This window comes from Sitophilus oryzae, unplaced genomic scaffold (genome assembly GCF_002938485.1).
Source record: "Sitophilus oryzae breed Bouriz unplaced genomic scaffold, Soryzae_2.0 scaffold_494_pilon_pilon, whole genome shotgun sequence".
NCBI classification, from domain to species: domain Eukaryota; kingdom Metazoa; phylum Arthropoda; class Insecta; order Coleoptera; family Curculionidae; genus Sitophilus; species Sitophilus oryzae.
This window is the reverse complement of record NW_022147078.1, coordinates 2,390,576-2,414,979: the sequence shown is the minus strand read 5'-3', so window position 1 is coordinate 2,414,979 and position 24,404 is coordinate 2,390,576. Positions and strand designations below refer to the sequence as shown.

General features: G+C 31.0%; 2 protein-coding genes across 5 annotated transcripts in view; both read left to right on the top strand.

Annotated features, from left to right (window-relative positions):
- LOC115886693 overlaps nt 1-13,042 on the top strand; it is a 15,978-nt gene extending 2,936 nt beyond the window's left edge. Inside the window, exons 2-3 of one of the 4 annotated variants that reach the window (XM_030905953.1) lie at nt 6,151-7,127; nt 12,023-13,042. In XM_030905953.1, coding sequence (XP_030761813.1) covers nt 6,151-7,119 — 969 coding nt within the window. In that variant the 3' untranslated portion in view covers nt 7,120-7,127; nt 12,023-13,042. Of the gene's footprint in view, nt 1-6,150; nt 7,128-9,736; nt 10,001-12,022 lie in introns of those variants that run through there. The other 3 variants (XM_030905954.1, XM_030905956.1, XM_030905955.1) reach the window with 3 other exon arrangements.
- Nucleotides 13,043-20,189: 7,147 nt separating this feature from the next.
- Nucleotides 20,190-23,279, top strand: LOC115886641. The gene is made up of 2 exons (XM_030905889.1): nt 20,190-20,391; nt 22,385-23,279. Exons 1-2 carry the CDS (start codon nt 20,198-20,200, stop codon nt 23,127-23,129), a joined length of 939 nt encoding a protein of 312 aa, XP_030761749.1. The 5' UTR covers nt 20,190-20,197; the 3' UTR covers nt 23,130-23,279.
- The last annotated feature ends 1,125 nt before the right edge of the window (nt 23,280-24,404 follow it).

The following is a 24,404-nucleotide window of genomic DNA, read 5'->3' as shown; positions in this document are numbered from 1 at the left end:
TGTTTAATTATATTTTAGATAAAAAAAAAAAATTGTTTTAAAAATATTTGTCATTATTTTTTTTGCTAGAGGTATTATTATCAGATTTTTTCACATACGAACCAAAATGGAATAAAGAATATATTTTTATTTTCAGTATCGATGTTAGATGTCTACAAAAATTATCGTTTTTACATTTTTTCCTTTTGTTTGCTTGAATCTTTTTTTATGGTACCTTTTTTAGGGTTAATATTAAGAACATCACAAAAAGTGAATTAGGCATGTATTCATTCTTTAAATAGTCAGTTGCAATCTTGAAATCGTTAAAAATTTCTTAGAAAAAAGAACTTTCTATTTTTCTGAAAAATTGCAAAATTTTCACAAGTAGTACCTCTCACTAGAGTGTCAAATTATTATCTCCGAAATTTTTTCGAGCTCATGAATATTTTAAAATTAATAATTTAATAATAAAATAATAATAATTAATTTAATTATTTTATTAATTTTATTAATAATAATGCGCCAAATCGACGTAGCTAGAACATTAAATGCAACGCAAAGTGTAATATCGCGATTGCACGCTACCGTGAAAGTGTTGATGTTGCTGAAAGGCAAACAGGGCGACATCGCATTCTACCCCTCAGCAAGATCATTTTTACAATTAAATGCTCGACGCCGACTGACTCTTACAGCACCAGAGCTAAGTTTAATTCTCCAGGAAACACATAATGTAACCGTTAGTCCTGACACAATTCGCAATAGATTAAGAGAGGTCAACTTAAGAAGCAGACGCCCCTGGAGAGCTCAACCCTTAACGAGAGGAAATCGAGAGGTACGATATTTGTGGGCTCAAGATCATGTTCAGTGGTCGAATGAACAATGGGCCAATGTTGCCAATGTTCTCTTCACGGATGAGTCACGCTTTGGAATTCATCTGGATTCGAGAAAGCTTAGGGTATGGAGAGAACCGGGAAATCTTATTCGGTTGGATCATGTTCAGGAAGTGCACCCTTATCAAGGTGGAACAGTTATGGTCTGGGGAGGAGTCCAGTTAGGCCGAAAAACCGATCTCGTTTTTTTTGAAAGGTTTCTAAGGAATCACATATAGTGATTTAATTCTTGAGCCTGTCGTGTTACCATATGCCAATGATTTTGGGAGAAACGTCATTATAAACGTCAAAAAATTACCAGTATAATTCGCTGTTTGGTGCCACAAGGAAAAAATTTTCACTAAAATTTATCCGTTGCCATGGTGGTTTGCCAAAAAACACGTTTTGATTGGTTAAACATTACAGGTGTGGAATTGTCAGATCAATTTTTTCTTCTCAAAATTTTATTGGGATTGCTAAACATTTTATCTAACAAAAAATTGTCAAAAATTAGTCCATTAGATCTCGAACAATGCCCTTAAAATCTAACAACATACACCACTTCATATTTGTTTATGCAAATACTATTTTGCACATTATTAATACTATTTTTATTTATTATAACCTCTTTTGATCGTTGTTAAGTTCAAAACCTTATCAATCTTTCGACGAAGTATCTGAATAAATAATATTGTTACATGTTTCATTTAATTTCTTTGGACTTGTTTTGTGCTCTTATTATCGTAAAAATGTAAACGTTTGGGTGATTTGCTCAAACAAATTCGTGAATTGCATTAATATATATGAGCCAGTTGGTTGCATATTTTGTCTATAAACGATATACAAACAATATTGAGTGAGTGTCAAAATGAAACTGCTGCGATGATGATTTACACTAATAATTTTATGTTATTTAGTTATCTTTTAGAGGGTATTTTATAAAATTAGTTTTTGCTTTTAAAAAAAATTGAATTCTGTATACATGACTAAAATAATTAAATAAAATACTGAATGTGGAGAGACTGAAGAGAGAAACTCGTATGGGATATGTGTATATATACAGGGTGATATGCAGGTTCTTACTTTCAAAATATGTGTATAATTCTTTTCTTTTAATATACAGTGTGGTTTAAACTTATTTTTACATTAAAGTACGGCTTATTCAAGGTATACTTTTTACTTAAGAGAATTTGAGATAAAATTTCTGTTGTAAAAATACAATAGTATTAAGAATTACATCAAGTAATTTTTGAAAAATCACCATTTTTAGACTAGAGTTTCTGCACACTACTTAGAACTCTATATAATAATTGCAATGTCATAAATTATTAGTACTATTTTATTAGAACTGGACGGTAGTACATTTTTCAAAACTAATTATACTAAAATAAACTTGAAATATACACTCAAAACTCAAAAAAAAATCAGTAGTGTTAGTTAATCTAGATTTTAATACAGGGTGTCCCAGAAATAAGTGCATGCATTTTAAGGGGTGGTAGATCGGACCAAAAGAAACATATTTTCTCTTTACAATTCAGTTCAAGAGGACCCAGTCTATAGGACAGTTTTCTCATTATAATTCGGTTTTAATATATTCTTTTGATAATAATAATGATATTTGATAATGAATTTATACCCTCCAATCCAACAATCATACTTCTTCAGCTAATGGTAAACTGCCGATGGACATATGCCATCCAGTTCAAGAGGACCCAGTCCAGGACAGTTTTCTCATTATATTTCTGTTTTAATATATTCTTTTGATGATAATCATGTTATTTGATAATGAATTTATACCGTCCAATCCAAGAATCATACTTCTTCAGCTAATGGTAAATTGCCGATGGACATATGCCATCCAGTTCAAGAGGACCCAGTCCAGGATAGTTTTCTCATTATAATTCGGTTTTAATATATTCTTTTGATAATAATAATGATATTTGATAATGAATTTATACCCCCCAATCCAAGAATCATACTTCTTCAGCTAATGGTAAATTGCCAATGGACATATGCCATCCAGTTCAAGAGGACCCAGTCCAGGACAGTTTTCTCATTATAATTCTGTTTTAATATATTCTTTTGATGATAATAATGTTATTTGATAATGAATTTATACCCTCCAATCCAAGAATCATACTTCTTCAGCTAATGGTAAACTGCCGATGGACATATGCCATCCAGTTCAAGAGGACCCAGTTCAGGACAGTTTTCTCATTCTAATTCGGTTTTAATATATTCTTTTGTTGATAATAATGTTATTTGATAATGAATTTATACCCTCCAATCCAAGAATCATACTTCTTCAGCTAATGGTAAACTGCCGATGGACATATGCCATCCAGTTCAAGAGGACCCAGTCCAGGACAGTTTTCTCATTATAATTCGGTTTTAATATATTCTTTTGATGATAATAATGTTATTTGATAATGAATTTATACCCTCCAATCCAAGAATCATACTTCTTCAGCTAATGGTAAACTGCCGATGGACATATGCCATCCAGTTCAAGAGGACCCAGTCCAGAATAGTTTTCTAATTATAATTCGGTTTTAATATATCCTTTTGATAATAATAATGATATTTGATAATGAATTTATACCCTCCAATCCAAGAATCATACTTCTTCAGCTAATGGTAAACTGCCGATGGATATATGCCATCCAGTTCAAGAGGACCCAGTCCAGGATAGTTTTCTCATTATAATTCGGTTTTAATATATTCTTTTGATGATAATAATGTTATTTGATAATGAATTTATACCCTCCAATCCAAGAATCATACTTCTTCAGCTAATGGTAAACTGCCGATGGATATATGCCATCCAGTTCAAGAGGACCCAGTCCAGGATAGTTTTCTCATTATAATTCGGTTTTAATATATTCTTTTGATGATAATAATGTTATTTGATAATGAATTTATACCCTCCAATCCAAGAATCATACTTCTTCAGCTAATGGTAAACGCCGATAGACATATGCCATCCAGTTCAAGAGGACCCAGTCCAGGACATTTTTATCGTTATAATTCGGTTTTAATATATTCTTTTGATGATAATCATGTTATTTGATAATGAATTTATACCCTCCAATCCAAGAATCATACTTCTTCAGCTAATGGTAAACGCCGATAGACATATGCCATCCAGTTCAAGAGGACCCAGTCCAGGATAGTTTTCTCATTATAATTCGGTTTTAATATATTATTTTGATAATAAGAATGATATTTGATAATAAATTTATACCCTCCAATCCAAGAATCATACTTCTTCAGCTAATGGTAAACTGCCGATGGACATATGCCATCCAGTTCAAGAGGACCCATTCCAGGACAGTTTTCTCATTATAATTCGGTTTTAATATATTCTTTTGTTAATAATAATGATATTTGATAATGAATTTATACCCTCCAATCCAAGAATCATACTTCTTCAGCTAATGGTAAACTGCCGATGGACATATGCCATCCAGTTCAAGAGGACCCAGTCCAGGACAGTTTTCTCATTATAATTCGGTCTTAATATATTCTTTTCATGATAATCATGTTATTTGATAATGAATTTATACCCTCCAATCCAAGAATCGTACTTCTTCAGCTAATGGTAAACTGCCGATGGACATATGCCATCCAGTTCAAGAGGACCCAGTCCAGGATAGTTTTCTCATTATAATTCGGTTTTAATATATTCTTTTGATAATAATAATGATATTTGATAATGAATTTATACCCTCCAATCCAAGAATCATACTTCTTCAGCTAATGGTAAACTGCCGATGGACATATGCCATCCAGTTCAAGAGGACCCAGTCCAGGACAGTTTTCTCATTATAATTCGGTTTTAATATATTCTTTTGATGATAATAATGTTATTTGATAATGAATTTATACCCTCCAATCCCAGAATCATACTTCTTCAGCTAATGCTAAACTGCCGATGGACATATGCCATCCAGTTCAAGAGGACCCAGTCCAGGATAGTTTTCTCATTATAATTCGGTTTTAATATATTCTTTTGATGATAATAATGTTATTTGATAATGAATTTATACCCTCCAATCCCAGAATCATACTTCTTCAGCTAATGGTAAACTGCCGATCGACATATGCCATCCAGTTCAAGAGGACCTAGTCCAGGATAGTTTTCTCATTATAATTTGGTTTTAATATATTCTTTTGATAATAATAATGATATTTGATAATGAATTTATACCGTCCAATCCAAGAATCATACTTCTTCAGCTAATGGTAAACTGCCGATGGACATATGCCATCCAGTTCAAGAGGACCCAGTCCAGGACAGTTTTCTCATTATAATTCGGTTTTAATATATTCTTTTGATGATAATAATGTTATTTGATAATGAATTTATACCCTCCAATCCAAGAATCATACTTCTTCAGCTAATGGTAAACTGCCGATGGACACATGCCATCCAGTTCAAGAGGACCCAGTCCAGGATAGTTTTCTCATTATAATTCGGTTTTAATATATTCTTTTGATGATAATCATGTTATTTGATAATGAATTTATACCCTCCAATCCAAGAATCATAGTTCTTCAGCTAATGGTAAACTGCCGATGGACATATGCCATCCAGTTCAAGAGGACCCAGTCCAGGATAGTTTTCTCATTATAATTCGGTTTTAATATATTCTTTTGATGATAATAATGTTATTTGATAATGAATTTATACCCTCCAATCCAAGAATCATACTTCTTCAGCTAATGGTAAACTGCCGATGGACATATGCCATCCAGTTCAAGAGGACCCAGTCCAGGACAGTTTTCTCATTATAACTCGGTTTTAATATATTCTTTTGATGATAATAATGTTATTTGATAATGAATTTATACTGATCTGTTTTAATGTAGGTAATGTTAAGTACGTTGACTATTTAGATATCTAATAGAGAGCACTAGTTCTGCACTGTTGAAAAGCTGCTATAATTGTTCATTATTTAGTTACCTTATTTCAGTTTACTAAACTGTAAAAAAGGTATTTAAATATAGTAGACGTTGTACTGTATTTAATGGTAATCTAATATTAAAGGTAATGGTAATGGTAATCTAATATAAAAAGGAATCTCTAATTAAAGAAGTATTTTTTTTAAATAGTACTGAAGCTGTGGTTGGTTACTTGTGAAACATCGTTGAAATATTAGTATTTTAATAAAACACGCTTTTAGATGTATCAAAAATTTTTTTTAATAGGAGAAAAATCAATAGCACTGATTTCTGGGACACCCTGTATAAGTATATTTTTAAAATTATTACTTTTTGACATTTTTTTTTCTTTTTTCAGGTATTATTAACAATGGAACAAGACATAGAAAACTTCACATACGAGTATATTGATCAAATGGCTCCAAAAGTTTCGTGGCACCACACATCATTTTACATACGCATACTATGGATCATAGCATCACTTTCAGCGCTTTCAATGGACATCTCCCTAATAGTAGTCATCAAAAAATTCAAAATCCTTGAAAAATCTCGTTCCTACAAGTACCTGCTTGCTTTTGCCATATCCCATTTGTGCTACATGCTCTTGTCGGAAATTTTAGGCATGTTTTTCGAAGCTATTTCCCATGGCCTGTCACAAACAGGCCGTTGCCTTGTTACAAACATCGACTGCTGTTGTATAGAGATGGGGTTGTTTGTTCTAACCTTCATGGCTATCGACTGGTACGTTTTTCATTACTACAGATTGTTCTATGACAATCATTTGAAGGTCTTTAATCACGGTGTTTTGATATCCTTTTTGATCCTTTTTTTCAAAAGCTTTGTAGTTTTTATAGCTTGTTTCGTCAACGATCATATTTTGGGAATGTTCGATAACTTTATTTTTCTGGACTTTTTCGATTTAGCTTCATTTTTTCTGTGTTTTATTATTCTAGCATTGTTATTTATTGCTTGGAAACGCAAAACGCCCTGTAACACATCTAAAAAGTACGAATATTCCTTAATTGTTCCTTGTATATATTTCTTGATGTCTTTACCACTGAATATATTTTATCTGGTTAGAATTTTTGAGCGGCTTGAGTATTATAGTGTTGTTCACGAAGTTATTTTGGACTGTTTAATTACTGTGTCATATTTGGGAGTGATTGTAATAGTGTTTTTGTTAGGAAAATACGACAAACACTTCAAGATGGCTTACATGAAGTGCTGTAAGAGAAGATATGAAAATGGGAATTTCCAGGACGCAGTTTCTGAAGATGGCAGTGAAGAAGACACTGTGACTTATGATGGACAAGTTGTCAGAATCTAGTTTAATTTGTAATTAGTTTGTATATTCAATAAAATATTACATTATAATATCGTACTGATGATATCGTTCACAGACCGCTTCCCGAGAATATATCACTGTATTCATTCATACGGTCGAGAATACTTACAAATGTTAATTTTAAGAACATCACCTAAAGTGAATTAGAGAATTGAGAGAAGGAGAATTAAAATGAATTTATATTCATATATTATATCACGAGACCTATAAATTGAATCGATTAAACTATTCAAATATATTTTGTGCGTGATTTTGCTTGAAAAATAGTTGAATGGGGGCGCTCCACAGTGCGGCGGATGGTTATTCTAGCGGGACAAAATCTCAAGAGCAATGTTTGGGATTTAAAATCTAAGAACGTAGCAAATGGTCTAATATACAGGGTTGTTCACCCCATACGACACGGAAAGTATTAGCTAAACGATGAGATTTTTACAAATTGTAAGTTTTGGGTGTTCGATGAAGGACTCCATTAGAGGTACAATTTAAAAATAATTTTACAAAGATACAGAGTGTCCTTAAATAAGTAAAAATATCAAGTTGTATTTTTTAAATGAAACACCCCTGTATATTATTTCATTTTTAGTTTCTACGATTGATTAAAGCTGGTAAATTTGATTAGTTTATTATACTTTCAAACCTTACCGGTTTGAAATATTTACTGCAATTTTTGTGAAATTGCAAAAATTTTAAAGCTTCACATTTCTCAAGGGTATCAATGTTTTTAATACTAAATATTTAATGAAGTTTATTTATTGATCAGTTATTGTGTTGCAATAATAAAATAATACTACCTTGTACAGAGTGTCTAAAAATTTATTATTTTAAATAATTATTAGCTTCAAACGGCACAACTTTTTTAATTTAAATGTGGAATGCCCCTGTATATTTTAGGAGAAATCAGATGCACAATTAAATTGTCTATCAAATTGTATTATATCATTATTTACCTATCCCTTTCAAGTTTTCGTAGAAAATGCATTTTCTTATAATTTAGACCTCATTTATCAATATATCTATGGAATATTGACATTTTAGATTGTTTTTAAAGCAACAAATGTACAAATGTATAGATTAGTAATATTATCGTTTTTAGCAAAACGATAATATTACTAGCCCATTTGTATGCAAAAAGAAAAACTATTTAAATCTTTATAAAAGAGTATACCATTAATTAAATATAACACCAATATTTCCGCCCATATACTAATTAATTACATACTTAATTGTGTTCGTTAATAAATTATTATAAATAAAATGTGGATTTTTGAGTCAGAAATCAATATAATAATAAGTTATCAAATTAAAGTCTTTTGTTGTTATAAATAAGCATTTATTAAAAATGAAATATCATTTTTAAGGTGTTACTTTTTATCACACTGTCTAATGCCCATACAAAATTCAGTTTTTTAGTATTTGGAGCAATTATTATTAATCAACGCAAACAGTCAGTTAATGTAGTTTGAATACCGGAATCATATTAATTGGTCCCCTTTAACAAATATTTAAACAGTTTTTTTATTTTTTAATAAAATAAACAAATTATATCGACAATATTAGTATCTGTACTCTTTAAAAATTTGGTACATCTTTAAAAATAATCTAAAATGTCAATAGTCCATGGGTATTTTGATAAATAAGTTCTAAATTACAAGAAAATGCATTTTCTACGGAATCTTAAAGAGATAGGTAAAAAATGGTATAATATAATCTGATAGACAATTAAATTGTGCATCTGATTCTCGTAAAATATACAGGGTGTTCCATTTAAATTAAACAAGTTATTGCCGTTTGAAACTAATAATTATTTAAAATAAATTTTTAGACACTCTGTATAAGGTAGTATTATTTTTATTATTGCAACACAATAACTGATCAGTAAATAAACTTCAGTAAATATTTAGTATTAAAAAACTTTGATACCCTTGGAGAAATGAAGCCTTAAAATTTTTACTGCAATTTCACAAAATTGAAAATATTTCAAAACGGCAAGCGTTTACATAATAAACTTTAATCAAATTTACCTTTTTATTTTAATCGTCGAAACTAAAAATGTAATAATATACAGGGTGTTCCATTTAAAAAAATACAACTTTGATATTTTTTATTTATTTGGGACACTCTGTATCTTGTAAAATTATTTTTAAATTGTAGCTCTAATAGTCCTTCAACGAACCCCAAACTTAAAATTTGTAAAAATCTCATCGTTTAGCTACAATACTCCGTATCGTATGTGGTGAACAACCCTGTATAAACAAAATTTATTCGAAAAATTAGATTAGCTGATTGGTCCATTTCACGATGAGGGAAATAATCACTCTTAAAATAGCCAGTTATATCTTGAATTCATATAGAAATCTCTTCAGAACAAGAAATTCCAGTTTTTTCTAAATTGTAAAATTTTCAGAACAATTTTTCCTTATATATATAATTTTATTGAGATTGGTAATTTTTTTATTTAACAAAAATTAGTCCATTAGATCTCTTACAATATAAGAGCATACTACACCACTTTATATTTGTTTATGCAAATACTATTTGGCACATTATTAATACTATTTTTATTTACTATAACCTTTTTGATCATTCTGTTCAAAACAATTACTGCAGAAATGTAAAAGTTTGAGTATTTGCCTACATAAATTCGTGAACTGCATTAATAGATAAATAAGCCAGTTGATTGCGTGTTTTCTCCATAAACGGAACAGCATCAAGTGAGTGTCACTAGTAAAATGCAACTATTTTGTGGAAAAAAATTATGAAGTTTAACCATAATACAATGCGAGAAAACCGCAAGTTCAAATTGATTTAAGTATATCCAGAGAGCTTTTGTGTTTTTTAGGATTATCAAGTGACTTACAAGAAGGTAATATTATGATTTACACCCCTAGAGTTATGAAATCACAGTTATATTTTAGTGATGTTCTATCAAATTAGTATTTGTTCTTAAAAAAATTCTACAGACAAGAATTACTAAATAAAATTTTGTATAGGCTGAAGATAAATACACGTATAGGATCTATGTACAGGGTGGATCGAAATTCGAGGCTTTTAAATGGAAACATCCTTTTCTATAGGAGATAGACGAAAACTAATATCGGTGTCTGAGCTCAATTTTCATCATCAAAACATGATGGTGAAAAACCGCACATCAATATCTGTTACCGTTTCGAGGTTGCGGGGTGTTTTTCAAAATGTGCATTTTTAACAAATCGCTGTAACTTTTTGCTGCGGAAAATTTTTTGTATTTCTATGAAAACATTTCCAAAGCACCTGTTTACGTATAATTTTTTTAAAATTAATAATTTAAGAGTTATCAACAGAAAAATTGATTTTTTATTTGGGACACCCTCTATATTTTTAATTAACATAAAAGAATTTAAAATTACCTTTCCAAAAATATAGCACACTTGATATTTTGTTATAATCCCCTTCGAAATACAGAATTTTTAAAAGTTCGCCACTTTTAACTATAGTAGGCTTTGGACCCCTTATTGATGATATGCCCTTAATGGAACTCGAAAACATATTTTTCCAGCAAGACGACGCACCGTCTCTGAACCCTGAAGTTGTCAGCAAATTTTTGCAGCCAATTTCAAGAATAATTGAATAGCTAACCAAGATCCCAGCCGTTGGCCGTCGAGGCCGCCTGACTTAGTGCCCATGGATCTAATCATATGGATATATTTGCGGAAGAATAAAGGTATCTTTCACCGCCACTGAGTTAACGAATTCCGCAAGAAATGTTCAAAAACTGCCCCGTCTGTCCATAACAGAAGACGGTCGATATGTCGAACACCTGTAGCAAAATCTCATGTCGTGGTTTGCTATTTATTTTTATTGTTATTAGATATAGTTTAAATGTGTTGATGTTGGTTAAATATATTTTAAATTGTTATAAAATTCTGTATCTCTCATTTCAAATATTATTTTCGTTTTCATTGATGCTCACAGCTAGAATTTTTTTGCATTAGAGCCGGTGCCGTTCAAAGCCTACATATTTAAAGCGGGCGAATTTTTATATACTCTATATCTCGAAGAGGAATCGAGCAAAATATCATGTGTTATATTTTTGGAAAGGTAATTTTAAATTATTTTCAATAAATTAAAATATACAGGTGTCCCATATAAAAATCAAATTTTCTGGTGATAATTTTTAAATTATTAATTTTAAAAAAATTATACTTAAACCATTAAATTCTATGTAAAACGGTGCTTTGAAAATGTTTTCATAAAAATACAAAATTTTCCATAGCAAAAAAGTTACAGAGATTTGTTAAAAATGCACATTTTTCAAAAACACCCCGTAACTCCGAAACGGTAACAGATATTGATGTGCGGTTTTCACCATCATGTTTTTGATGAAAATTGAGCTCCAGACACGAAATCTAATATCGATTTCGTCTATCTCCTATAGAAAAGGGTGTTTCCATTTAAAAGCGTCGAATTTGATCCACCCTGTACAGTATGTCCCCGGACTGTCTTTACAAAGAAAAAACTTTTTTATTATTGACATTTTGAGAAAAATTTTTGCTTGTTTTAAACTGGTTAATTTAGAAAAAATGCTACTATATATTTTCTATTTCTTTAGTTTTCTCTAAAACGGCATGGAAATTTCAGAAAGTATCTACAGGGTGATATACATACGTTTTTATTTTCAAAATATGTGTATAATTATTTTCTTTAATATACAGTGTGATTAAAACTTATTTTCACACTAAAATACGACTTATTTAAGGAATGAGTGTATACTTACTTTGGATAGATTTTATGTTATAACCTGATATTTAGCAGAAAAAAAATCAGTAAAATGTTAGTTAATATAGATTTTTATATAGGTATATTTTTGAAATTATTGCCTTTTTATTACAATCTTTTTTCTTTTCAGATATTATTAATACAATGGACCAAGACATGGAAAACTTTACATTCAACCCAATGTATATTGATCAAGTTGGTCCACTTTACCACACATCATTCTTCATACATTTACTATGGATTATAGTATCACTTGCAGCTCTTTCAATGGACATCTACCTAATAGTAGTAATCAAAAAATTCAAAACCCTTGAAAGCTCTCGTTCCTACAAGTACTTTCTTGCTTTTGCCATATCCCATCTGTGCTACATGCTCTTGTCGCAAATTTTAAGCATGTTTTTCGAGGTTATTTCTCATGGCCTCTCCCAAACTCGTTCTCTGCTTGTCACAATCATCGACTGTTTTTGCCTAGAGATGGGTTTGTACGTCCTAACCTTCATGGCTATCGACTGGTATTTTTTTCATTACTACAGACTGTTCTATGACAAACATTTGAAGGTTTTTAATCACGGCGTCTTGGTATCCTTTTTGATACTTTTTTTTAAAAGCTTTGTAGTTTTGTTATCATGTTTCGTAAACGATCACATTTTGGGACAGGCGGATAATTTTATTTTTCTGGACTTTTTCGATTTAGCTTCATTTTTTCTGTGTTTCATTACTCTAACGTTGTTGTTCATTACTTGGAAACGTAAAACGCCCAATAGTACATCTAAAAAATACGAGTATTCCTTGATTGTTCCTTGGGTATATTTCTTGATGTCATTACCGCTGAATATATTTTATGTAGTGAATGTTTTTCAGCGTCCTGAATACTATAGTGTTAATCATGAGGTTCTTCTGGACTGTTTAGCTATTGTGTCATATTTGGGAGTGATTGTAGTGGTGCTTTTGTTAGGTAAATACGACAAGCACTTCAAGATGGCGGACTTGGAGTGCTGTAAGGGAAAATATAAAAATGAGAATTTCCAGGATGCAGTTTCTGATGTTGGTAGTGAAGATACCACTGTGACTTTTGATGGACAAGTTGTCAATCTCTAGTTTTTTTTGTCATTAGTTTTGTATATTCAATAAAATGTTACATTATACAATATGTCTAACATTGATCTCATTTATGCATACGCTAAAAAATATATTTTTGTAAGTTTATTTTTTTAAGCTAGCTACTGTAATTTTGGAGTTACGATTTTTTAAAATTTTTAACCCCCTCCCATACCCCCTTACCAACCCCCCACCCCCACCAAAAACTAATGGCCAGATTCTCGGGTGCCAAACTATTTTTGTGCCAAATTTGGTTAAAATCGGTTTAGCGGTTTTTGAGTTATCGTGTTACAGACGGACAGACAGACGGACAGACAGACGGACAGACTGACGGACAGACAGACGGACAGACAGACGGACAGACAGACGGACAGACAGACAGACAGACAGACAGACAGACAGACGGACGGACGGACGGACAGACAGACAGACAGACGACAGACGGACAGACGAGACGGACAGACGGACTTGGACAGACAGACGGACAGACAGACGGACAGACAGACGGACAGACAGACGGACAGACAGACGGACAGACAGACAGACGGACAGACAGACGGACAGACAGACGGACAGACAGACAGACGGACAGACAGACGGACAGACAGACGGACAGACAGACGGACAGACAGACGGACAGACAGACAGACGGACAGACAGACGGACAGACAGACGGACAGACAGACGGACAGACAGACGGACAGACAGACGGACAGACAGACGGACAGACAGACGGACAGACAGACGGACAGACAGACGGACAGACAGACGGACAGACATACGGACAGACAGACGGACAGACAGACGGACAGACAGACGGACAGACAGACGGACAGACAGACAGACGGACAGACAGACGGACAGACAGACGGACAGACGGACAGACGGACAGACGGACAGACGGACAGACGGACAGACGGACAGACGGACAGACGGACAGACGGACAGACGGACAGACGGACAGACAGACGGACAGACAGACAGACAGACAAACAGACGGACAGACAAACAGACGGACAGACAAACAGACGGACAGACGGACACCATGAAAATATTTTGTATTTAGGTTATTTATGACACAAATAACTCATTTTGAGTGAAATTAGAAAAACTTTTTGTTTTGCCGATCGTAAGAGCCTACCATACCTGTCGATATGCTAATAAATTTTTGTTCCTTTTTTAATTCTTCACATAATTTCGGAGTATTGGATTATTATTTGTTAAATAAAAAAAAATAGTTAGAAATTATATTAGATACACACCAGTAAAATGTATTTTGCAAGGAATACAAATGGATTATTACAGGCAGACGAGTATTTTAACAATAAACAATTAAAATAGCAAGCTGATTAGTCATTAAAAGAAATGAAAAATACTAATTAAGAATTACGTATGTGTACAGGTTGTCTTTACTTTCACTTAATAAAAAGTCTCTACCTTCATTTAGTGCTTACTTGCTAATTATATCCTGAGACAGTGTTGTCAGAATTGAAGGATTTCCCTCAATATGAAGGATTTTACAGTCAAGTGCTGTCGAGTATACTACGCTGCATTTTTGATGTGTGCTATTTTTTAAGTAGCAGTGGTAATTTTTGGACACATTGGTGTCCAAAAATTACGAGAAATAAGTTTTTAAAAATTTTTTTTTGGTGATTTTTCACAAGATCTGGATTTTTTTGTGAAGTTGAAGGAATATAAAGGTTTTTTAACCTAACCTAACCAGCAGTACTCTAACAACATGCTTGCATTACACACACATGACTTCAGGGAAGTGAAATCACATGATTCCGTCTTGATAGAACTGGATAATTTTTCCCCTTACATATAATCTATCATCTACAATTTTCTAAAATACTATCTGATAGTAACATACACAACCAAACTTATACGGACTCATTCTTTATTTCTGATAGTGCATCTCCCCATACCAGCAGAGTGACTAGAGAACGTCTTGAAACGGAAGATGTCATAGTTTTGGACTGGCCTGCCTATTTACTAGATCTAAACCTTATCGAACACTTGTGGGACTAGCTCAAAAGAAGAGTTAGAGCTCGTCAAAACAATCCAGGAAATCTCGCACAGCTTATTGATGCAGCATTAGCAGAATGGGAAAACATACCCGAAGACAACGTGGATAATTTAAGCTAAATAAAAACACTAAATCACCACAATACACCAAAACACTTTTACTTTTACACTGGACGCGCGTTTCGCTAACCATGTTAGCATCATCAGCAGATGATTATCAACTCAACTCAGTTTATAATCATCTGCTGATGATGCTAACATGGTTAGCGAAACGCGCGTCCAGTGTAAAAGTAAAAGTGTTTTGGTGTATTGTGGTGATTTAGTGTTTTTATTTTGCTGTGTAACACCAAAGGTTCCAACCCTCAACTGTAATAGTGGATAATTTAACAAGAAGCATGCCAGCGCGGATAGATGTTTGCATAAGGGCTAAAGGCACAAATTAACTACAACAGATGCGAAAGAACACCGAATTACGCGTTCAGGTTTCTGTGACCTTCAGAAAGAGTTCATAGACAATCCGCATCAATGTATAGTTTGGGTTATTATTTTTTTGGGTGAAAATAATCTGCACCAATATGTTATCGAGGCATACAAAAAGGTCCACAGACTTCGAGACATACGAAAAATCAGGTCCATTTAGCGTGTGTCGCAATTTTCACACCTTAAAAAATTAGTTTTTATAGCTATAGCAACTGCAGCGACTATGAAAAAAGCTGTGTGATTTTCACAGAAAATAAGGGCACCTGTAATTCATTTGAGAATGTTATAAATCGCTAAAAGAGGTTTCAAATCTCTTGGATTTCTATTAATATTAAATAAATTTTATTAAAAATTGAACTAAAATTGTTAGTATTATTAAAAACAATTCAAATTCAAAAATTGTATCAGTTAAATTTCCTCATTTAAGGTGAATATTAAAGTAAATATAAATACAGCTCATTCTAAGCTCTACTTATCTTTAAGAAGAATTTAAATCATTGTTGCAATTGGGCCTTAATGCCATTTCGAATGAACAATAGTATTAATAATGTACATTATAATAATAATAAATTTTATATCATAGTGTGTATTAAAACTACTAAAACACTTTTAAATTGGTATTATATTAACAACTTTTGTTTTTTAATCCAAAAAAAAGTTACCAATTTTCTCAATCAAAATATTTGTGGTCCTGAAAAGGACCTTCGTTTTCCCATGTTCGTCAAGGTAGGTAATGGGTAAACGGTAAAAAAACAGGATAATGAAATTTAAAAAATTACAAAAATTGTTCAAAAGTGCCTCCCTCTTGCATTAAACAATAACCCAAACGATCATAAAATCCCCTCCTCACATTGGATAACATATCAGGGGTGACAGTGTCAAAGGCATTAAATATTTTCTGCCTTAACTGCTCCAAGTTTTGAATTTCTTCATGGCCGTAAATTTTAGATTTTATGTACCCCCATAAAAAGAATCATTCACCGAGAAGTCAGGTGAAATTAAACGTCAGTCTAAACAAAACTGTCATTTTTGAAAACTTGTCAAAATTTGGACACACGCTAAATGGACTTGATTTTCCTATGTCTCGAAGTCTGTGGACTTTTCTGTATAATCTCACAGTAATTTAATAGATTGCTCGTCATATTATATCAGTTCGTAGGAGATTAGGAAAAAAAAAAGATATTTATAGTATAAAAAATTAATTTATTTAACAAAATTTAATTAAAGATGTGACAAAATATTTACATTTCTATTGGTTCTATCGAACTTTTTTCGACTATATAAATCTTTATTTTTTGTAAACTTTAATGCATAAAATATTTTCAATTACATCATTAATTGCATTATTTACATCATTAAATGATTTATTAGATTGAAAATATTTGATGTATTAAAGTTTACAAATAAAGATTTATATAGTCGAAAAAAGTCCGATAGAACCTGTCTATTGGTAACTATTTTGTCACATTTTTAATTAAATTTTGTTATATAAATTAATTTTTTATACTATAAATATCTTTTTTTTCCTTATAAATAAACACATTTGCATCCCATTTTAAATAAGATATACAAATTACCAAAACTTAGAAATAACAGTTCAAAAGTTCAACAAAAACCCTACACGCATTTTTAAAATAAAACATATAACCACGCACTATGTCATTCCAGCAAGCGAATACGACACAGCATAGCTTTCCGGACTAAACGACTGGTGTATTTACACCACTCAATAGGCGTGTCGGGTTTGCCGAGCGGTTTCCGATGCAGTCGCTTTCTTTCGCATCTGTTATAGGTAATTTGTGCTAGAGGTGGCAACAAGGAATATTAAAATTATCAATTTTCTTTTTGTTTATGCTTTTTGGCCATTGAAAATTTAAATCTTAAGTTCGTTTCAGAAACCATTTTCTTTATTTTGGGAACTGATTAATTTTTTTTATTGCTATATGAATTATTTTTCATTAAAAATTATTGGTAAGGACTGAGTTTTATTCATAAACACAACATTTTCATACATCTCAAAAATTATGAAAAATACTAGATGATTCCATATAAGTTTGTATATATTTTGTGTCTATATTGAGACAGCCTGTGTATGATCTAAACAAAGGATTATTTCATACATTACACACCACCTGTCTGTTTAAAATTACAAACAAATGCAAAATTATGCACATAAACAATTCGAGCGCTTCTCAGATACTACGCATGTTTCAAATCGGCGGTAAACAGCATCCATGCCATCCTAATAAAACAAATCTATAAACATCATCTCTCTTATTGTTGATATATAGTTTATTTCTCTTTAATTTTTAGTATATGTCAGTATTAAAATTCGATTTTTGACGATTTTTAAACGATATAATTGAGGAAATTGTTCTAAAATTGTGGAGCAATGTAGGTGTAAGATTTTTTATGATGTTCTGTGTAACCTTTTAGAAATTATTGGAGTAAATGGTAGCAATTACAGAGAGCTTGTAATGAGGCGGATAAAAATAATTGTTGGTTAGTGGTTTAGACATCATCAGGCTAGGATAGATTTAGAAAAGTAAAACTGTAAGTAAAATTAATTTTTGTACTTAGATATCTCTTAAAATACTATAGTAAAATGCACAAAATACTCAAAATACAATAATTGAACTTTTAGTTTATTGGATTTAATAATAAATATGTTTATACAGGGTTTTTAAAAGTATTTTTTTGAATCTAATTTAGTAGTAAACTATTATCACAAAAAAAAAAACATGATTGCTGTTTTTAGTTGCATATTTTTTCCAACAAAAGTCTTTTATACCGGGTGTATCAGGTAGAAACGACCAATGCTAGTTTACTTATTTAAATTCTAGTTATATTTGATGTATAGGATTTTCTGATATACTTATTTAGTGCCATACTTGCAGGCTTACCTATTGGAGGAGATAAAAAACTTTAAATATAAGAATTAAATGGAACACACTGTAGTTTTTTATTTTTCCTCGTTACAAGCATTCTAAAAATATAATACCGGATGTTTCTCAAAAGTGGCTCACCTCTATAACTTTTTTATTTTTTCAAATAAAAAAACGAGATTTGGTATGTAAGTATATGACATAAATTAGGATTGATTGACGTATTCAATTGTTTTCGGTCATTTCCTGTTTCACCGGAAATGACTACAACTTGTGATTTTAAACTGTGAATAGAATAAAAACGTATGTCAACTTTTGACATTTTCGCTTATAAAAAAATCGTATTGTAAATTTCAATCTAGAGTGCCGTGGTTAAAAACACTAATTTTTAATCAAGGAGCCTTGGAAAAATAGATTTGCTCGTCTAATGTTTTTCGTGTCTTTTCCTGGCCGGTTAAAAGATGCCCAAATCGTATTTTTAATCATATCTCAATTTTTTATTGAGCTCATTAGCATATTTGGAAAAAGCATTTTTTTACGAATAATTTGGTACCACACACTCGGTATTTCGAGTCAAATTGTTGTTACGAACCGCACGTTACAATTATTTCAAATAAACCATATACGAAAATATCAAAAGTTGACATATGATATGTCATATTCTTTCAGGGTGTCATTTTCTATCGAATAAAGTAAAAAAATACCAAGGTTGTCATATATGAAAATACCAAATCTGGTTTTTATCTGAAAAAAATAAAAAAGTTATAGGGATGAGTCAATTTTTAGAAACATCTGGTATTATATTTTTAGAATGCCGAAATATTATACAGGATGTTCCATTTAAAAAAAATACATTTTTTTTCTCTTGTAATACGTCCTAGTACAGAGTTTAGATCCATAAGTTCTTTCTTACAGAATCAACAGACGTCTCACACACTTTTGCAGTACCCTGTATAGAAATAAATATGTTTGGTAAAGCGATTGCTTGAATTACAGACGTATTTTTCGCCTTATATGCAACCGTATTAAAAAATAACTGGCACAGTAGATCATCGTTTATTTTCAACACCCACTAGATGACCTCAACTATCAATTACACTGTTGTATTTCAGTCTAAATTTCTTATTAAGTAATTTACAAGCAATTTTTTCCAAGTTTAAGCAGCCCAAAAGACCACATAGTTATTTTAAAATGTTTTTAATCATATTTTCATTTCAAATAATTTATTATTTTTTACTAGAATTTGCATATTTATATTTTAGCAAAATTTTTACAAAGATGCCTTTGGTTTTTAAAAACAAGGCTCGGAGTTAACTACAGTTTACTTTACTATAAATATCGTAATCCTAAATTATACAGGGTGGTCAAAATTTGATGTGAAAATTGTTAAAATACGTAGAAGTATTTTTTCTATTTTTTTTAATGGAGCTCTGTATATTATTTTTCTTTTGTATGTTTTTGTGTATTTAAAAATAAAAAGAAGCAAAACAACATCATTATATGGCTTTCGTAACAATTTACTGTTGAAAGAACCATATACGGTATGTCCCCGGATTATCTTTACAAATGCATTCTTCACATAAATTTTTGCTTGTTTTAAAACGGTTATCCCTGTTTTTACTATTGCAAATTTCCATACCGTTTTAGAGAAAATTAAAATATAATTGGTTTTTTGGAAAATGTGATACTTTAGCAAAAATATGACGTTAATCAAAATTAAAAAATCGGCAACATCGGACCTCCAGAACAAAATATATTGAACAACTCGATGGAAATTTTTAATTTTGACTTATTTTTTTTCAGAAGAAAACAAAATGTACGTAAACAAATCACCGACATCTTTAGACGAAGAATACATCACCCACGACCAACACGGTACATACCACAATGGTACCCACCAAACTCTTCGTACCACCACCATATCCATAGGAATTATAATCAGTTTGATAGCAATAATCTTAGATACCATCCTCATTTTCGTTATAAGAAGATATAAAGCTTTGAAAACCCGCAACAACGTATACCTACTTCATTACGCCATATGCAACATCATATATTTGTCCTCAAACACCATACTTCATATTGTAATGGACATATTTTTCGAGGGGTACTTGGAAGTGAACTGGTACTGCACATTGGTACAAATAGAGAACTACTTTTTGAACCTCTGCATAATGTTCATAGCTATGTACGCTCTGGATGAGTATATCAGGATTTCTTGCAAAAATAACTTGCTAACTGCATATTTTAATGGTTACAAGTACTTTATAGGAAGTCTCTATATTATACACGTACTATTTTTGTTTATTGTAACGGGTGTATGTTTTGGTAGCACCAAAAAAGTCAAATTTGATGTCAGTTTTATTATAGTTACCGTAACATATGCCCTTTTGCTTTTGGCCTTAATCAGAATAGCAATGAGTTTGAAAAAGAGTTGCAAAATATTCAAACACAACTCCTAAGAATAGTTTTGGAAGTTTCAAGCTTTGTATTCTTGTTCTACCTTCCAATAATTGTTTATTATAACTTATTAAACATTTTAGATGCAAATCATATCGACGATTTGGATATTTGTGAGTATATTCGTTTATTTTTGAATATATGGCTTACAGCGCTACTTTTGTCTTGATTTGATTGTTTAAATTAAACAAGTTCTTTAAGTTGGCTTTTTGCAAGGTTATGTGTAAATCTAGGAAAGATTTGGATTATAGTAGGCTGGATACCGTTCCAGAAGAGTTATCTAGCTAAGAAGATATAGCTATCTGTTTATTTTATTTATTAAAATTGTTTATAACGTTTTAATCGTTTTTTTTTAAATATATTTGTTGTATATATTGTCACTTAATCATAATATATTGCCTTTTGATATTTGCATCATATTATAAATAAATATTTTTGAAACATTTATTAATAAAACATAGTTAAATATACATTCTTTAAATGAAGTTATTTATTTATAAAAATAAATCTTACTAAATTATACTGCCTATTGATAGTACATACGCTTTGAAAACCCGCAACAACGTATACCCCTACTTCGTAACTTTAGTTGACATCATATATTTGTCCTCAACATACTTCATATTGTAATGGACGCATATTTTCGAGAGGTACTTGGAAGTGAACTGGTACTGCACATTGGTACAAATGAGAACTTTACTTTTTGAACCTCTGCATAATGTTCATAGCTATGTACGCTCTGGATGAGTATATCAGGATTTCTTGCAAAAATAACTTGCTAACTGCATATTTTAATGGGTACAAGTACTTTATAGGAAGTCTCTATATTATACACGTACTATTTTTGTTTGTGTAACGGGTGTATGTTTGGTAGCACAAAAAGTCAAATTTGATGTCAGTTTTATTATAGTCACCATGGCATATGCCCTTTTGCTTTTGGCTTTTAATCAGAATAGCAATAGGTTTGAAAAAGAGTTGCAAAATATTCAAACACAACTCTAAGAATAGTTTTGGAAGTTTCAAGCTTTGTATTCTTGTTCTATCTTCCAACATTGTTATTATAACAGTAAACATTTTAGATGCAAATCCTTATCGAGATTTGGATATTTGCAGGTATATTCGTTTATTTACGAATATATGGCTTACAGCGCTACTTTTGTCTTGATTTATAAGTTGTTTAAGTTAAACAAGTTCTTTAAGTTGGCTTTTGTAAGGTTATGTAAATCAGAAAGAGTTTGGATTATAGTAGATACCGTTCAGAAGAGTTATCTAACTAGAAGATATAGCTATCTGTTTATTTTATTTATTAAAATTGTTTATAATGTTTAATCCCTTTTTTTAAATATATTTGTTGTATATATTGTCACTTAATCATAATATATTGCCTTTTGATATTTGCATCATATTATAAATAAATATTTTTGAAACATTTATTAATAAAAACATAGTTAAATATACATTCTTTAAATGAAGTTATTTATTTATAAAAATAAATCTTACTAAATTATACTGCCTATTGATAGTACATACGCTTTGAAAACCCGCAACAACGTATACCTACTTCATTACGCCATATGCAACATCATATATTTGTCCTCAAACACCATACTTCATGTTGTAATGGACATATTTTTCGAGGGGTACTTGGAAGTGAACTGGTACTGCACATTGGTACAAATAGAAAACTACTTTTTGAACCTCTGCATAATGTTCATAGCTATGTACGCTCTGGACGAATATATCAGGATTTCTTGCAAAAATAACTTGCTAACTGCATATTTTAATGGGTACAAGTACTTTATAGGAAGTCTCTATATTATACACGTACTATTTTTGTTTATTGTAACGGGTGTATGTTTTGGTAGCACCAAAAAAGTCAAATTTGATGTCAGTTTTATTATAGTCACCGTAACATATGCCCTTTTGCTTTTGGCTTTAATCAGAATAGCAATGAGTTTGAAAAAAGAGTTGCAAAATATTCAAACACAACTCCTAAGAATAGTTTTGGAAGTTTCAAGCTTTGTATTCTTGTTCTACCTTCCAATAATTGTTTATTATAACTTATTAAACATTTTAGATGCAAATCATATCGAGGATTTGGATATTTGGCAGGTATATTCGTTTATTTTTGAATATATGGCTTACAGCGCTACTTTTGTCTTGATTTATAAGTTGTTTAAGTTAAACAAGTTCTTTAAGTTGGCTTTTTGTAAGGTTATGTGTAAATCCAGAAAGGATTTGGATTATAGTAGGCTGGATACCGTTCCAGAAGAGTTATCTAGCTAAGAAGATATAGCTATCTGTTTATTTTATTTATTAAAATTGTTTATAACGTTTTAATCGTTTTTTTTAAATATATTTGTTGTATATATTGTCACTTAATCATAATATACTGCCTTTTGATATTTGTATCATGTTATAAATAAATATTTTTGAAAAATTTATTAACAAAAACATAGTTAAATATACATTCTTTAAATGAAGTTATTCATTTATAAAAAAAATCTTATTAAATTATACTGCCTTATTGACAGTACATACTTACTTAAAGAAGAAACAAGATGTTTCAGTTCATTTGGCTGACCCTGAAACAAAAAAAATTATATTTAATATCTTTGCAACATAAAAATTAATCTAACTTAACAATTTAGTGCAATTTTCTTAACTAGACCTAACTACGTTTGGTCTTTATGTCTAATACGCACTTCCCAACATAGTCTATCAAACATTGTTCTGTTTAGTGTCCTAAAAATGATTCTGGAAACTTTTTTAGTAAAATAAAGGTAAAAAACTTCAAATTTAAATATATCCAACCCTAATTTAACTTATTTTTTTTAGATTTCTCACAAAATTATGGATAACTTTACAGGATATAGTAATTCAACGTCAACATACGAAAGCATTTTCTTATTTTACTGTAGAGAATGCTTGTTATTCCTGGTATGCTTCCTGGCAACTGTAGCAAACTTAATCATGCTCTATGCAGTGATCAAGCTCAAAAAATTCACGGATATTCGTGATTTCATCTTATTAATGTTGATTATTTGTGCCACCCTGTACGTAGTGCTTTCCCCAGCAGATAGGTACCTTTTCGAGCACGTTAGAAGAAGCATTTTCAAGTTTACTTTTGGTGTGTGCATAGTAAGTCGATCAATATATTTCTTATTGTCTCAAATGATCTACCTGAATAGTTTATTATGTCTGGATTGGATTTTGAAGAGTTTGTTTTATCCTTCTTATGTTAAATATGAGAAAAGTCACGTTTTGGTGAAGCTTTTGATACTTTTTGTATTTTTTACACTGGGGTTTTACTCAACGATGTCTTGTATGAATTTGAAAATCATTCAAGTCAAAAACTATCCTTATTTTACCTTGTATTTTGTATTTGTTTTATCAATTAATGTTTTGAAATGTATATTAGGGAGAAAACAGATTCTTGCATTAAAAAGTGACTTTGCTTTGGTAGTTCCTACATTGTTTGGTGTCTTTTTTAGTCTATACTTCGGTATAGAGCTTATTGAGCATGTTAGTAATGTTGTAGTATCAAAGTATCTTGTGTTT

Coding starts and splice junctions, on each gene's coding strand:
- LOC115886641 (XM_030905889.1), top strand. CDS start 20,198: ATGTACGTAAACAAATCACCGACATCTTTAGACGAAGAATACATCACC. Junction 20,392..22,384: donor AGATATAAAGCTTTGAAAAC/CCGCAACAACGT, acceptor CGCTTTGAAAAC/CCGCAACAACGTATACCTAC.